Source organism: Rhinoderma darwinii, chromosome 4, assembly GCF_050947455.1.
Source record: "Rhinoderma darwinii isolate aRhiDar2 chromosome 4, aRhiDar2.hap1, whole genome shotgun sequence".
Taxonomy (NCBI): domain Eukaryota; kingdom Metazoa; phylum Chordata; class Amphibia; order Anura; family Rhinodermatidae; genus Rhinoderma; species Rhinoderma darwinii.
The window spans coordinates 96,576,879-96,590,861 of NC_134690.1; the positions used below are offsets into that span (position 1 = coordinate 96,576,879).

The 13,983-nt window shown below is 42.6% G+C and overlaps 1 protein-coding gene across 1 annotated transcript in view; it reads right to left on the reverse strand.

Annotated features, from left to right (window-relative positions):
- The window catches only part of SGPP2 (sphingosine-1-phosphate phosphatase 2), a 59,490-nt gene extending 47,433 nt beyond the window's left edge, over positions 1 to 12,057 (reverse strand). The window contains exon 1 of the mRNA XM_075863974.1: positions 11,808 to 12,057. Coding sequence (XP_075720089.1) covers positions 11,808 to 12,044 — 237 coding nt within the window. The 5' untranslated portion in view covers positions 12,045 to 12,057. The remainder of the gene's footprint in view (positions 1 to 11,807) is intronic.
- Between the last annotated feature and the right edge of the window lie 1,926 nt (positions 12,058 to 13,983).

The window sequence follows — 13,983 nt, forward strand, 5'->3', positions numbered from 1 at the left end:
CCTTATTCTAAGAGCCAGAATTTTTTTCTTTTTCCATCAAGAAAGCCGTGCGAGGACTTGTTTTTTGCGTAACGAACTGTAGTTTCGATCAGTACCATTTTTAGGTCCATGCGACTTTTTGATCTCTTTTTATTCCATTTTTTGGAAGGTGAAGTGACCAAACAATTGTGATTCTGGTACGGTTTATTATTATCTTCGCGCGGGATAAATAACGAAATAATTTTGTAGTTCAGGCCGTTACGGACGCGGCGATACCAATTATGTATAGTTTATTTGTTTATTTATCTATTTTTATTAATAATAAATAGGACTGATAAGGGAAAAAGGGGGATTTTTACTTTTAAAACTTTTATTTTCTTATATTTTACACATCTTTTTTTTAACTTTATCCCACTAGGGGACTTGAGGGCAGGAGGCCCTGATCGCTATTCTAATACACTGCACTACATGCGTAGTGCAGTGTATTAGAGCTGTCAGCCACTCACTGACAGCAAGCATAGTGGGTCCTGACTTTGTCAGGACCCACTAGGCTTCCGTCGATGGCATAGCCGGACGCCATTGTTTGGTGTCCGGTTGCCATAGTTACAATCGCCGGCCGCTATCATGTAGCAGGCCGACGATGGTAGCTTAACCCCTAAAAAGCCGCGATCCCTATTGAACGCAGCTTTTAAGGGTTTAATCAGCGGGGACACAGCGATCGGTCCCCGATGTAGGGGCTGCGGCAGCTGCTGTACGAGACAGCAGCTGTCACAGCTCCTGTATGTGTCGGGAGGACGGCCGAAACGGCCGTTACTCCCGTGACGTACTATTAGGTCATGGAGCGCGAACGATACAGCTACCATGACCTAATAGTACGTCCAGGAGCGGGAAGGGGTTAAATACTGGTCGTTTGATATGTGATGGAATTTATGTTTATACAACAGTTTTTTTTATATAATGTATATTAATTAGGCTTTGATTAATTATTGTATGTTGTGCCTATTTATACTTGACACTGTGTGTAGCATTTAGTAGTTTGAGAAAGGATCTGTGACGAACCGAAACATCGTACACTTGAGGTGAATAAATCCACCCTGTTTCATCTACTCTGAAGTCCTGGTGTCGTTACTTTGATATATATATATATATATATATATATCGGGTTTAAGCTTCCTCCCCGAGCGATTGGGCAGCTGAATTTCAAGTGCCCAGCAGTCAGACACTGCCCTGGAGAGAAGGCAGAAGCGGTTTTTCATCACATCTGTCTTCTCTGTATTCACCACGTACTCAGGGTTCAATGAGTGCAGTGTATAGAATAAAGGTAGCGGCCTCAATTGGTTCAGGTGGTCATGTTATCGCCAGGATGCCAGCAGTAGAGCCAGCACAGCCCCAACTGTGCCAATAGGGACAATTTCCCCTGTAACTGGTGTTGTTGTGCAGCCCCCAGTTACAGTGAAAAAGTATAGTATAATTTTTTTTTTAAATGAAATAAAATCCCCCAAAAGGTCTTTTTTGATCTTTGAAGGACAGGCGAGAATACGAAAAAAAAAAAAAGTAAAAAAACCCAAATCTAAATTACATTACAATTAAACATAAAATACTCCCCCGCCAATCATTGTGGTAACGCTAGCCCTGACCCCATTACCGTAAAATAGACATGTAATTTCAAAATTTACAGCAGAAAAATTAGATAAAAAGTAAAAAAAAAAACATATTTCCTTTAACCTTTTTATTCAAAAGTATAGGTCTAAAAATACTAAAGCAAAAATTATGTCATAAAAAATGATAAGAAAAGAACCTGCATTGATCAAGCAAAAATCACATTGTAAGGCCAGATTCACACGAGCCTGTGTGTTTTGCGCACGCAAAAAACGTGGCGTTTTGCGCACGCAAAAGGTCTGCAAAAGCTCTGTGTGTCATCAGCATACGATGCGTGGCTGTGTGATTTTCGCGCAGCTGCCATCATTATGACACGCTGTTTTTATGTTTGTAAACAGAAAAGCACGTGGTGCTTTTCTGTTTTCATTCATACTTTTTACTGCTGTTGCACGAACCACGGAAGTGCTTCCGTGTGCTGCGTGATTTTCACGCACCCATTGACTTCAATGGGTGCGTGATGTGCGAAAAACGCACAAATATATGACATGTCGTGAGTTTTACGCAGCGGACACACACTGCGTGAAAATCACGGACTGTCTGAATGGCCCCATTGACTAACATAGGTCCGTGCGACGCGCGTGAAAATCGCGCATGTAGCACGGACGTATTATACGTTCGTCTGAATAAGGCCTTAGCCCAACAAATACAACGATTATAGCCATTTAACGAACGCATGACAAAAATGGCTTAACGGTGTCTGCTCCTGAACTGGGTAAGTTGGGCCAACATAGCAATCATGAGTAATACAGGACCATGCTTTACAAAGTTTGTCTTTTACAACCGAAGTCCATCAAGTATTGTATATAGTAACAGTTCACAAGTTCATTGAACAGGATGAATTTTGCATGAATTTCTCAGACTCTAGCAAAGAACTTTCTTATTATGCAGTTACAATTTTGGGCTCACTGATCTTTTAAATGTAGATTTCAAACCAAGGCTATTGGGAGAGAACGTGGAAACACTGCAGATGTAGACAGTACACACCTAGCCAATTACGTAAAGGGGAAATGTATATGTGGCCAGACCGGAAAGGTCGGTTCTCAACCACATTCCACAGGACCAGGAAGAGCTTGTGTGCACTACATTACATGGTGCCCAAAAGGAAAAGATTGGTATCTGGATAGTGTGGGCAAAACACAGAATTTATAATGCCACCCAGCAGGAGAGATTATGATTCAGTACTAAAGATATAATAAACCTGTAATCCCCTCGGATTATTAATTCCCCGCTGCAGTGCGGGATACAGAACAAATAGTCAATGTTTATCTAGCAGGTACGATCAGCTTTCTACGACAAGAACTTTATCTTTTTGTTTATTCTTAAATGTCAACCAGGAGACAGAAGTAACGTCTGGCATTTCAATCAGGGAGGATGAAATACTCAAATGGAATTCACGCTACACATTGGGAGATGTGACAAAAGTTCACAAAGACAGGACGCCGATCATGTGATCAAATCATAACGAGTCTTCGAGAACTTCAAGGGGAGTGTGGCAATCACTTAGTCTCTCTGTTCTATGCCCATTACCAAGCAATGGTGTGTGACATTCTTGTTGATCTCATCGTGAAAAGGATATTGTGCAGTCTCACTCATCAAACACTATCCTCATTTATTTCATTGGAGACAATTTGAGGTCGAACGTTAAACTGTCCTCTGGCAAGGTTAGAAAGTGGCAGACACAGAGGAGACCCCGGCATAGCAAAATCTTATAGAACCATGGCAACATCATGCAAAATCTCTGTATTTACATGCGGTAGTAGCTCCTTTATACGGAGTAATAAAAAAAAAAAAGCAAAAATACATTTAAATAATAACTTCTATTAATCTTCCCAAAACAGTCCGCAGGGCCTATAACACCAGCAATAATATCACCTATACACAACAGGAGTATAAACAACCACACAATAGTGCAATAAAACATCTACTGTATTAGTACTACATTGCAAATAACAACATTTACACAGTAGAAAGGTGAGTCAATGACAAGACAAATGTGGGAACCTGGAAAATAATAGAATATATCCACAGTATTATGAGGCTACAGATCTTTACATTGAGCATCAAATCTCAAAACAATACATATTGGGGGAAATTTACTAAAAGGAATGCACCAGAATTCTGTCTTATTTTGCGGCAAAAAACTGGCATACACGCTTTGCGCCGGATTATGCGTTTTAGACACTTTTTGTGTCTCACTAGACAGATTTGAAAAGTCGAAAAAAGGGACATGGCTTAAAATTCAATAAATTTTGCTCATCTTCTGCCTTTTTATCTAAGTGTAAGACAGTAATAATAAATCAGCCCCATAAAACATACAAGAAACCATCACCGTTAACCCCTTTATGACCGCCTTTTCATGGGGCTTTGTCATAAGCCCGGAACAAGTGTCCTGTGCCAGTTAGAGCGGGTGCAGGGCTGTCTAATGTTACCTCCGATCCAGGACGTTTAATTTCTTGACCACGGAATCGAAGTGGCTTCAGAGGGAGGGGGCTCCCTCGGTAACCCAATCGGCACCTCCGCCATGGGATTGCGTGGTGCCGATGGTTTCTATGGGAGCTGGGTATATAACAAAGGCCTTCAGGTCTCCAATCAGTGTATGCCTATTAGGCCCTGACAGAGTCGGGTCCTAATAGAATGCCTCTCAGTTTTAGGGTAAGTGCATACAGGGTGGATACGCTACATAAAAGTACACAGCGTATCAGTCCTGGAAGCTGCAGGGAATTTCGTCTAAAAAAAAACAAAAACACACTAAATCGTGGTGCAGTTTTTCGGGTGGAATGTCTGCTGCGGAAACACTGCAGGAAAAAAATAAAGTTTATACTTAGAACCCGGGCGTTGTCATGGCGAATTGGCCCTCTGCTTTGAGTACAGCCCGGCCTTCTGGGGTGGCAGCAGTCATTATTTTGTCTCCCAATAAGTTAGCCAGCCACCCTGGTATGTAGTATGGGTAATCCTGTGAATTGCACTATATATTTTATGGGCACTAAAAAATGGATGGTACTACTGCACAGGCATGCAATTGTGGATTCTGTGCAAGGTGGCATCACTTATGGAGACCATGTGACCCTAATGAGGTGGCAGCATACTACGTGAACAGCATTGCCAAACTGGTGGGACCGCAAGAGATTGTGGGGGCATGAACAGAGAATAGGTATGGAGCCCAAGTCTGGAAAAGGTGAGGTTACGCACCTAGGCAAGTCCTAAAGGTATTTTCTCACTTTATGAATAACAAAAAGGAGAGAACGAAGGTTTATAACAAAAAAATATTCACATCTCTTTTTTACTCGACCATTATTAGCAAAGTGTAATAAATACATAACATATTAAAAATATATGGTAGAAAAGGGTGACATCGTTCCTAGGGTGGCCATAGAGATAAGATAGCGGTCTTCCCAGACTCTCCCAGTAACATACCCTTTCAGCTTGGCCAAATGAGTATGTTATTATTAGGGTACGTTCACACGGCTGTAAATCAGCGGAAAAATGGGAGGCAGAACGCCTCCAAACATCTGCCCATTGGTTTCAATAGGAAAACTGCGTTGTCCCGACGGGCCGTTTTTTTACGCGGCTGTTTTGAAAAACAGCCACGTAAAAAAACAGCCGCGAAAAAGAAGTGCATATCACTTCTTGAGCCGTTTTTTATTGACTCTATAGAAAAACAGCTCCAAAAACAGCCGTAAAAACGTTTTTGGATAAGCGGGTGAACATAGCCTTAGACTGGATTCACACGAGCACATTACGTCCGTAATGGACGGAACGTATTTCGGCCGCAAGTCCCGGACCGAACATACTGCAGGGAGTTGGGCTCCTAGCATCATAGTTATGTATGATGCTAGGAGTCCCTGCCTCGCTGCCGGACAACTGTCCCGTACTGAAAACATGATTACAGTACGGGACAGTAGTTCCATGGAGGGGCAGGGACTCCTAGCATCGTACATAACTATATTGCTAGGAGTCCGGCTCCCTGCAGTGTGTTCGGTCCAGGACTTGCGGCCGAAATACGTTCCGTCCATTACGGACGTAATGTGCTCGTGTGAATCCAGCCTTACTAAGAAGGTAGGGAGAGAAGCAGCTGCCAAACGTTGCTTATCTTAGGGATAGAAAATATCAGGTAAAAATCCAACCTGTCCAGTCCTTATTTTCCCCAACATGGGACATTTCAGATGTACCCATAGATGTTGCAGAAGTTTTAGGCGACTAAAAATCAGATCCATACATCTGAATGGGACTTGCACCTACTGCAAAAACAACCCCATTCAGTCGTATGAAACTCATTTTCAGTCACAGAAAATCTGCCACGTGTGACTACACCCTTAGATTGATGGTGGATTATCAGTTCATGCTATAGCATGGATTATTAAAAAGGACCCTCTGGAATATACGAACCAGGTATGACTACTGTATACTAGACTATCCCAGGGCAAAAACAAGATGGTTTCAAGCGGTTACTTGTCATGGTTGCAACATGTCAGTGCGTGTAAGAACTACTTAGTAGGCTTTGTCTTACAGAAGGACATATGTGAGTAAGCCGTCTGTTTAGCACATCTATTTAGGTGTGCCCAATTCTGTCAGATGCCAACGGTCTTTCAAAGCATTTTTAATTTCTAAAAATGATGCCCTATTTGTTGCAACTTTCTTGTGTTTGTTCTCACACATAGTTTTGATGCAGTTTTTGGCTGAATATTTTAAGACAAATACAGGCGTGGACATAAAAGAAAGGAGATGCATCACTCTGTTCTTTATACCTTTCCTTCCTTTTGGTTCCACTTGTGAGTTTGGCTCCAGAAACGGTGCAAATAACTGTATCATACCTGTGTGTGAAACTGACCTTAGGGTTTGAGCCCACATGCAGGAGACGCTGCAGATTTTCTACAACAGAAAATCTGCAGCACAATCTCAAAAAATGTCAGGTAATTCAGTCACAAAAATCTGCAGCAAAATTGTGCGCTTATTGCTGCGGTTTTACCTGCGGATTTAGTGTCAGACATTCATTATAGCAAACGTTATGTGAATCGGCTCTGAATACAGAGCCAGTGTAAGGCCTCACGTGCACGGCCGTAATTTTCATCCGTAATTACGGAATCCGCAATTACGGATCAAATTGCGGACCCATTCATTTCTATTGGCCATGGACACCTTTCCGTATATTTACAGATGGGTGTCCGGGCCATAGAAATGATCCACAAAATATAGAACATGTCCTATTTTTGTCCGCAATTGCGGAACGGATTCGCCCATGGAAGTCTATGGGCGCTTTCGCAAATGCGGATGGCTACGAATGTGTATCCATAGACGTCGGATCGGTATTTGCGGACAGTAAAGACTATTACGGTCGTGTGCATGAGGCCTTATTCTGTAGTCCTTCACACATCCATATTTCTATGCAGGCATATGTATGATAGCTGTAAGCTTTTCATAGAAATCAATGGAGCCTGATAGATACACATCACTATCCGTATCCTCATAATAAGGGGAAAAAAAACAGATGACAGAGCACTGAATACTGGGCTTAAAAAGGGACAAAATACTGACACTGTATTGTCCTAAACGCAGTAAAAAATGTCCGTATTTTCTAGAGCAGATAAATACTGGATCTTATTAACTCATGAACAGGGCCGGTTTTAGGTAAAGTGTGGCCCTGGGGAAAGTTAAAAGTGAGGCCCCAAATGCTGAATTACTGTATCAATAATGCAGTTAATTCAGAAGGAGAGAATTGCAACGCTGATTTCTAGCGCATCCAGGAGTGGTGAAAGACCCAAAGCCTATGCGCCCCCCCCTCTCACACAAAGAAATTATCTATATACAGTTATTATATCATACCCCTATACCAGATTAAATATTACCTGCATACTGTTACTGAACACAACTAATTATTACCGATAATACACTATAAGGTACAAATAACACTGCCACACCATAACCTCATGGTGACTGAATAAGGGCCGGTTCACATCAGCGTTGGCTTTCCATTTGAGGAGTTTCGTCGTAAGTTTCCGTTGGGTGAACCCCTCAACGGAAAGTCAAACGGAAAACTTAGCTTCCGTTTGCATCACCATTGATATCAATGGTGACAGAAACGTTGCTAATGGTTTCCGTTTGTCACCATTCTGGCAGGTTTCCGTTTTTTCGACGGAATCAATAGCGCAGTCGAAGCTAAGATTTCGGTTTGAATTTCCGTTGAGGGGTTCCACGACGGAAACCTCAGACGGAACCCCTCAACGGAAAGCCAACGCTGATGTGAACCGGCCCTAATACCCCTATACGGTATCTGAATAATACCGCCACACCATAACCTCATAGTGACTGAATAATACCCCCATACGGTTAGTGAATAATACCACTATACAAAGACCAATATTACCACCATATAGTGGTAGATGGCAGTTATACACAGGAGCTCTGCACACCATATAACTGATTACAGCACATTTATATCCAGTGACTCACAGGTGATGTTCTCTGATTAAAGTCATTCACTTCCCCTTTAGGGTATGTTCACACGCTAGCTGGCTTTTACGGCTGAAATGACAGCCTGTTTTCAGAAGAAAACAGCTGCGTCGTTTCAGCCGTAAATGCTCCTCCTCGTAATATACGAGGCGTCTGTGACGCTCGTATATCTTGAGCTACTCTTCATTGAGTTCAATGAAGAACGGCTCAAATTACGTTGCAAAGAAGTGCCCTGCACTTCTTTGCCGAGGCAATTTACGCGTCGTCGTTTGACAGCTGTCAAACGACGACACGTAAATTACAGGTCGTCTGCACAATACGTCGGCAAACCCATTCAAATGAATGGGCAGATGTTTGCCGACGTATTGTAGCCCTATTTTCACACGTAAAACGAGGCATAATACGCCTCGTTTACGTCTGAAAATAGGTCGTGTGAACCCAGCCTTATGAAGATGCAGATTTCATTTCCCAACAGGACTTGGCACCTGCCCACACTGCCAAAAGTACCAATACCTGGTTTAATAACCACAGTATCACTGCGCTTGATTGGCCAGCAAACTCGCCTGACCTAAACCCTATAGAGAATCTATGGGGTATTGTCAAGAGGAAGATGAGGCACCAGACCCAACAATGCAGACGAGCTGAAGGCCGCTATCAAAGCAACCAGGGCTTCCATAACACCTCAGCAGTGCCACAGGCTGATCGCCTCAATGCCACATTAATGCAGTAATTCATGCCAAAGGAGCCCCGACCAAGTATTGAGGGTATATACCGTACATGCTTTTCAGTAGGCCAACATTTCGGTATTAAAAATCATTTTTGAAATTGGGCTTATAGACTTTTCTGAGACCCTAAATTTTGGGTTTTCATTAACTGTTAGCCATAATCATCACCATTAGGGTATGTTCACACGGCCTATTTTCGCCCGTTTTTTTGGGCCATAAAATCGGAAGCAGAACGCCTCCAAACATCTGCCCATTGATTGCAATTAGAAAAACGGCGTCCTGTTCCGACAGGACATATCTTTACGAGGCCGTTTTGAAAAACGGCCGCGTAAAAAAACGGCCGCGAAAAAAAAGCGCAGGTCACTTCTTGGGATGTTTTTGGAGCCGTTTTTCATTTATTCTATAGAAAACAGCTCCAAAAACGGCCATAAAAAACGCTGCGAAACTCGCGAGTGGCTTCAAAAACGTCTGAAAATCAAGAGCGGTTTTCCCTTGAAAACAGCTCCGTATTTTCAGACGTTTTTGAGTTTGCGTGTGAACATACCCTTAGAAGAAAAAAAATGCTATATGATTTCGGTAAGTGGTTAAAGGTTTCGGTCACATTTAGCTTCCCTTTTTCCCCCCTTTAATATGTATAGCCTTATGTCACAGAGCATGCCCATAACATTCTCCTATATAAGTCAACGAGTCATTTTCTGACAGGGGCTTCTGTAAAGCAAATCTCAGGAACTGCTATCCACAGCTCATGGCAATAACGAAGACAAAATGACTACCCAAGATTTATGTAAAGAAAAATATACCGTCAATCCAGAAATGCTCCAGATGAGTAGCCCTAGCATATCTAAGTGGGGAGTTTTTTTTTCGCATTTAGCTTGTCCCTGCCTGGAAAGTAGGATGGAACAGAGGCAACTACCGAACACAGGTTGACTCAAATCCGGTGTGTGGGCCAAGGTAAACTAAACACAGATAAACAACAATAATGATCTGGTTGTAATTCACACTGGAATCAAGCGTTGCAGATCTGCAAACATAGGAGGAAGGGGGTTCTGGATTTCCTTTTGGCATAGGTTTGGTTGGCTTGGATACCTTTATTATCACAGTACTGCGAAGTGGAGGGGAAAAGGTATGGACAGTCATGTCAGTTTCAATGAAGAAAGGAGTTGTCATGAGGAGAATGTCTCTACTAGGGTCGATGACAACACATGCATGTACGCCATGTACACTATACTTCTTGCAGCTGGCCACAGCAAAAAAGGCCAAGCTACAATCATATAGGACACAACCAACTGTCACCACAGCTTTATTGAGAGTACAAAAATAGACAAAAGGTCCACGAATAGCTAAATGCTCGGGCATGGTTCTGTACATACATGCCATAATTATATTCTCCAATTCTCCTGCAATGTGTCAAATGATGTTCTATCCAAAAGTACTTTTAACTTTGCTTCTCAAACTTTGAGGCAGATGCACTGGCGACGCGCTCTAGCTGTTGGGGAGGCACAGCAAAATAGTCAGCTTTGACTTTAACCTCAATCAGTAGAAGTTATTAGATGCTGCACAGGCCTTTCTACGGTTGCTCGTACTTGTGTGTGCGTGCGCCCATGTGGCGGGTGAAAGAAAACCTAGCTATGGCTCTGGGTTTCAAAATAAATGGAGATAAATTATTATTGTTTTTTTTTAATTTAGAATGGATTACAACAAATAGTGAGGCCCTGGCATCAAAATGTTCTGGCTGGTGGTGCCCCAGTAGAAAACGATTAATAAGCCTTGTTGCAACGTGCACATAAGGGCGGATTCACACGAACGTGATTTGCGTCCGTGCAGCCCGAATGGTTTTCACGCGGGTCGCACGGACCTATGCAAGTCTATGGGGCAGTGCAGACTGTCTGTGAGTTTTGCGCAGCGTGAGTCCGCTGCGTAAAACTTGCGACATGTTCTATATTTCTGCGTTTTTCGTGCATCACGCACCCATTGAAGTCAATGGGTGCGTGAAAATCACGCATGCCCCACGGAAGCACTTCCGTGGGACAAGCGTTATTCACGCAACAGCAGTAAAAGAATGAATGTAAACAGAAAAGCACCACGTGCTTTTCTGTTTACAAACATCCAAACAGAGTGTCATAATGATGGCGGCTGCGCGAAAAGCACGCAGCCGCGCATCCATATGAACAACAGGGCACACGGAGCTGTCAAGTGCCTTTTGCACGTGCAAAACGCAGCGTATTTTGCGCGCGCAAAGCGCGCACGTTCGTCTAAATCTGGCCTAAGAGAAAGGCATTGTGGACCGTACGCTCTGAATGACGTATTTCACTATACAAATTCTACAATGAATACTAATTCTATACAGTGTGACATCACATATGTATGGTGGCAGGTGATGTCACTAGCTCATAGGACACATTCACATAGTTGTATCTTAATTGTTTTCAAAAGTTTTCTCTAGAGATGAAACGGACAAGTGTTGTAGTATTGCTTTTGTACCAGAGCCTGCGAGCTTCAAGTTGACACAAGTTGGGAGGATTTTACGGACTTCTGCCTTTTACTTACGTGTAATAGAATGACATTTACAGCTGGTAAGATGACTGAGCGACTGTTTAGAATACGGTCATATAATTATAAATGACAGCATTGTAAAGTGTATCACATCACAAACACACCCCTATATACCCTGTGTTTAGGATACGGAGTACAGAGCGGAGTTTGTCGCCATGCCACACCCATTGCACGAAGGTACATAGGTCTGCTACAAAGTAGCAAAATGTGTCAGAATGAAATAGGTGTCCGATGACTTCGGAGAATTAGTTTAGGTGACTTTGGTTACATACCAACACACAATGTGGAAAACTTCACTGTAACAGGACACAGAATGTAAGGAGCCATTGGTAAAATAAGTATAAATGCAACCCAGAGGCATCTCTAAGATTTACATGGATTTGTGAACAATCATTAATATAACAATGCTTATTATTTTTAGGTAATCTGTTCCCGTACAATTACCTGTTTATATGTTCCATTTGTATATGATCCATTGATGTAGGGCTTGTGGCCATTTTCTTGGGGAACACCCTTGACCCCTGCAGTCTTCTCCCTGCCTCCCTGGATGGTCTGTGGAGAGTTATGCCCTGAAGCTGCTCCATTAGTCTCACCCTTTGGCTGTAGGATCAGACCACAGGATCTCTGGAATTGGGCCACCAGCTGAGGATCCTGCAGAGTTTTCAGCAGCAGCAGGGCCATGGTCTATGCTAAATAAAACTGGATAAGAGGCGGTAGAATAAATCCAGATCTAACTTTGCCCTTTGATCTGCATAGATACAGCAGAGAGTACACACCGTGGGAAACAGGTGTACAAGGCGGTCCTAGTGCCTGCCCACACCTTACTCACCTTGCAAATGAATCTGTAAAAGTAACACTTCCACTGCCAATGACTTTTAAGCTACAAGACACATATCGTACATAGGACAATACGGTAACAACTGCGCTCTTTATGCTTCCTGTCAAGACAAGTTCAACCAGTTTTGGTCTTGAACCAAAGAAGGATAGTAACAGAAAAAATGAGCAAATCTGATTCATTTCCATCCCACAGGCTGCAATGATCAAGTGTTGAACTATTGACTTGCTTCGACTTGTAAAGGTTTTATAACATTGGATTTTTTGCACAGCTCAGATCATAGATTGGGTTTACTATAGGTGAATAGTCGCCTTCACATCATAGAGACGGTGGCTCAGTGGTTAGTGGTGTTGCCTTGTAGCACTGGGTTCAAACCTGCCAAAATACATCATCTGCATGGAGTTTGTGTGGGTTTCCTCCCACACTCCAAAACCATACAGCTAGGGTATATTCACACTTAGCAGCTTAGCTGCCCCCAACAGATTTCATTGTTGAAAATCTGAAGCATATTATAGTACCTACAGAAAAAATCAGCTGAGAAAACATTGATAAATTGACCTGCAGTGCGGTTTTTCAATCCGCAACATGTCAATTTATGCTGCGGAATCGCTGCACTTTCAGGGAGTTAAAACCCACAACAAATAGCAAATGTTGAATTTTTTTGTGTCTTTAAAGTGTCTTTGTGATTTCGGTGCAAAATTTGCAAATCAGAAAAAGTAACTGCTGCAGCCAATCACAGATTGAAGCGTCATCACAGGAGGCCAGGCTGCACGGAGAACAGACGGATGCGTCGCTATGGCCAGGGGTACGTTCTTTTTTTTCCCAGCACTGTTTTTTCAGCGGAGATTCTGCCTGAAAATCTGACCTAAAATTTGGTGTGGTTTTTCTGCCAGAATTCCCTGCAGTGTATGCACCCTGTGTGAAAATACCCATAGAGAAGATAGATTGCGAGCCCCACTGGGGACAGTAAGAGTTTCTGTACATTTTGCAGTGAGATGACCAATATGGCCACCATTACAGCTCTCATAGAGGTTGTCAACCCGCTTTGCAGACTGCTGAAATGTATTTCTGTCTAGTTGTTTCGTTACGTAGCACTCTCGTTTATATAGCTACATAAACAGACAGGTTTTCCATTCAGGATTTTGGGAAGGATGGGGACCATTTTCTGTTGTCATTGGGGGGGCAATTTGTTTTACTTGACAGAGGATAGACGCTATACCTTGCTATACTTTTAGTACTTTTTTTTTTTAGGAAATCACAGCTTGCTGCGCTTTCCTATACAGTGGGCCACCCCAAAATAAGTATACAGTGCAGTATATGTTTTTTTTGCATGGGACCTATAAATGATGTACACCACTGTATGGTATCGAGTGGGATATGTTGGGGATATACATTCCAGGGCATATGCCTGGAGATTCCAACTGGACACACTAAGCGTCAGTTCACACGTAGCGTAACTACTGCGGATTTTCAGCAACGGATTAATACAGTAACAGCAGAGTGGTTTAGATTTGAAAAAAATCTTATCCACACGCTGCGTAAATGCTGAGCAGAAAAACTGCGGTGTGGTTTTTTTCGCTTCTCATTTGTTGTGGGTTTTTTCCCATTGAATTCAATGGGGAGGTAAAACCTGCAACAAATAGCAGTAGTTGCGATTTTTTTCGGCGGAAAAGCAGCGATTCCATCGCAAAAAACGCAACTCATATATAAATCTTATATAAAAAAATCTTGGTTACCCAGAATTCTGTGTTTCTTCCTCTAGGCCGGCCTCCCGGGATGACGTTT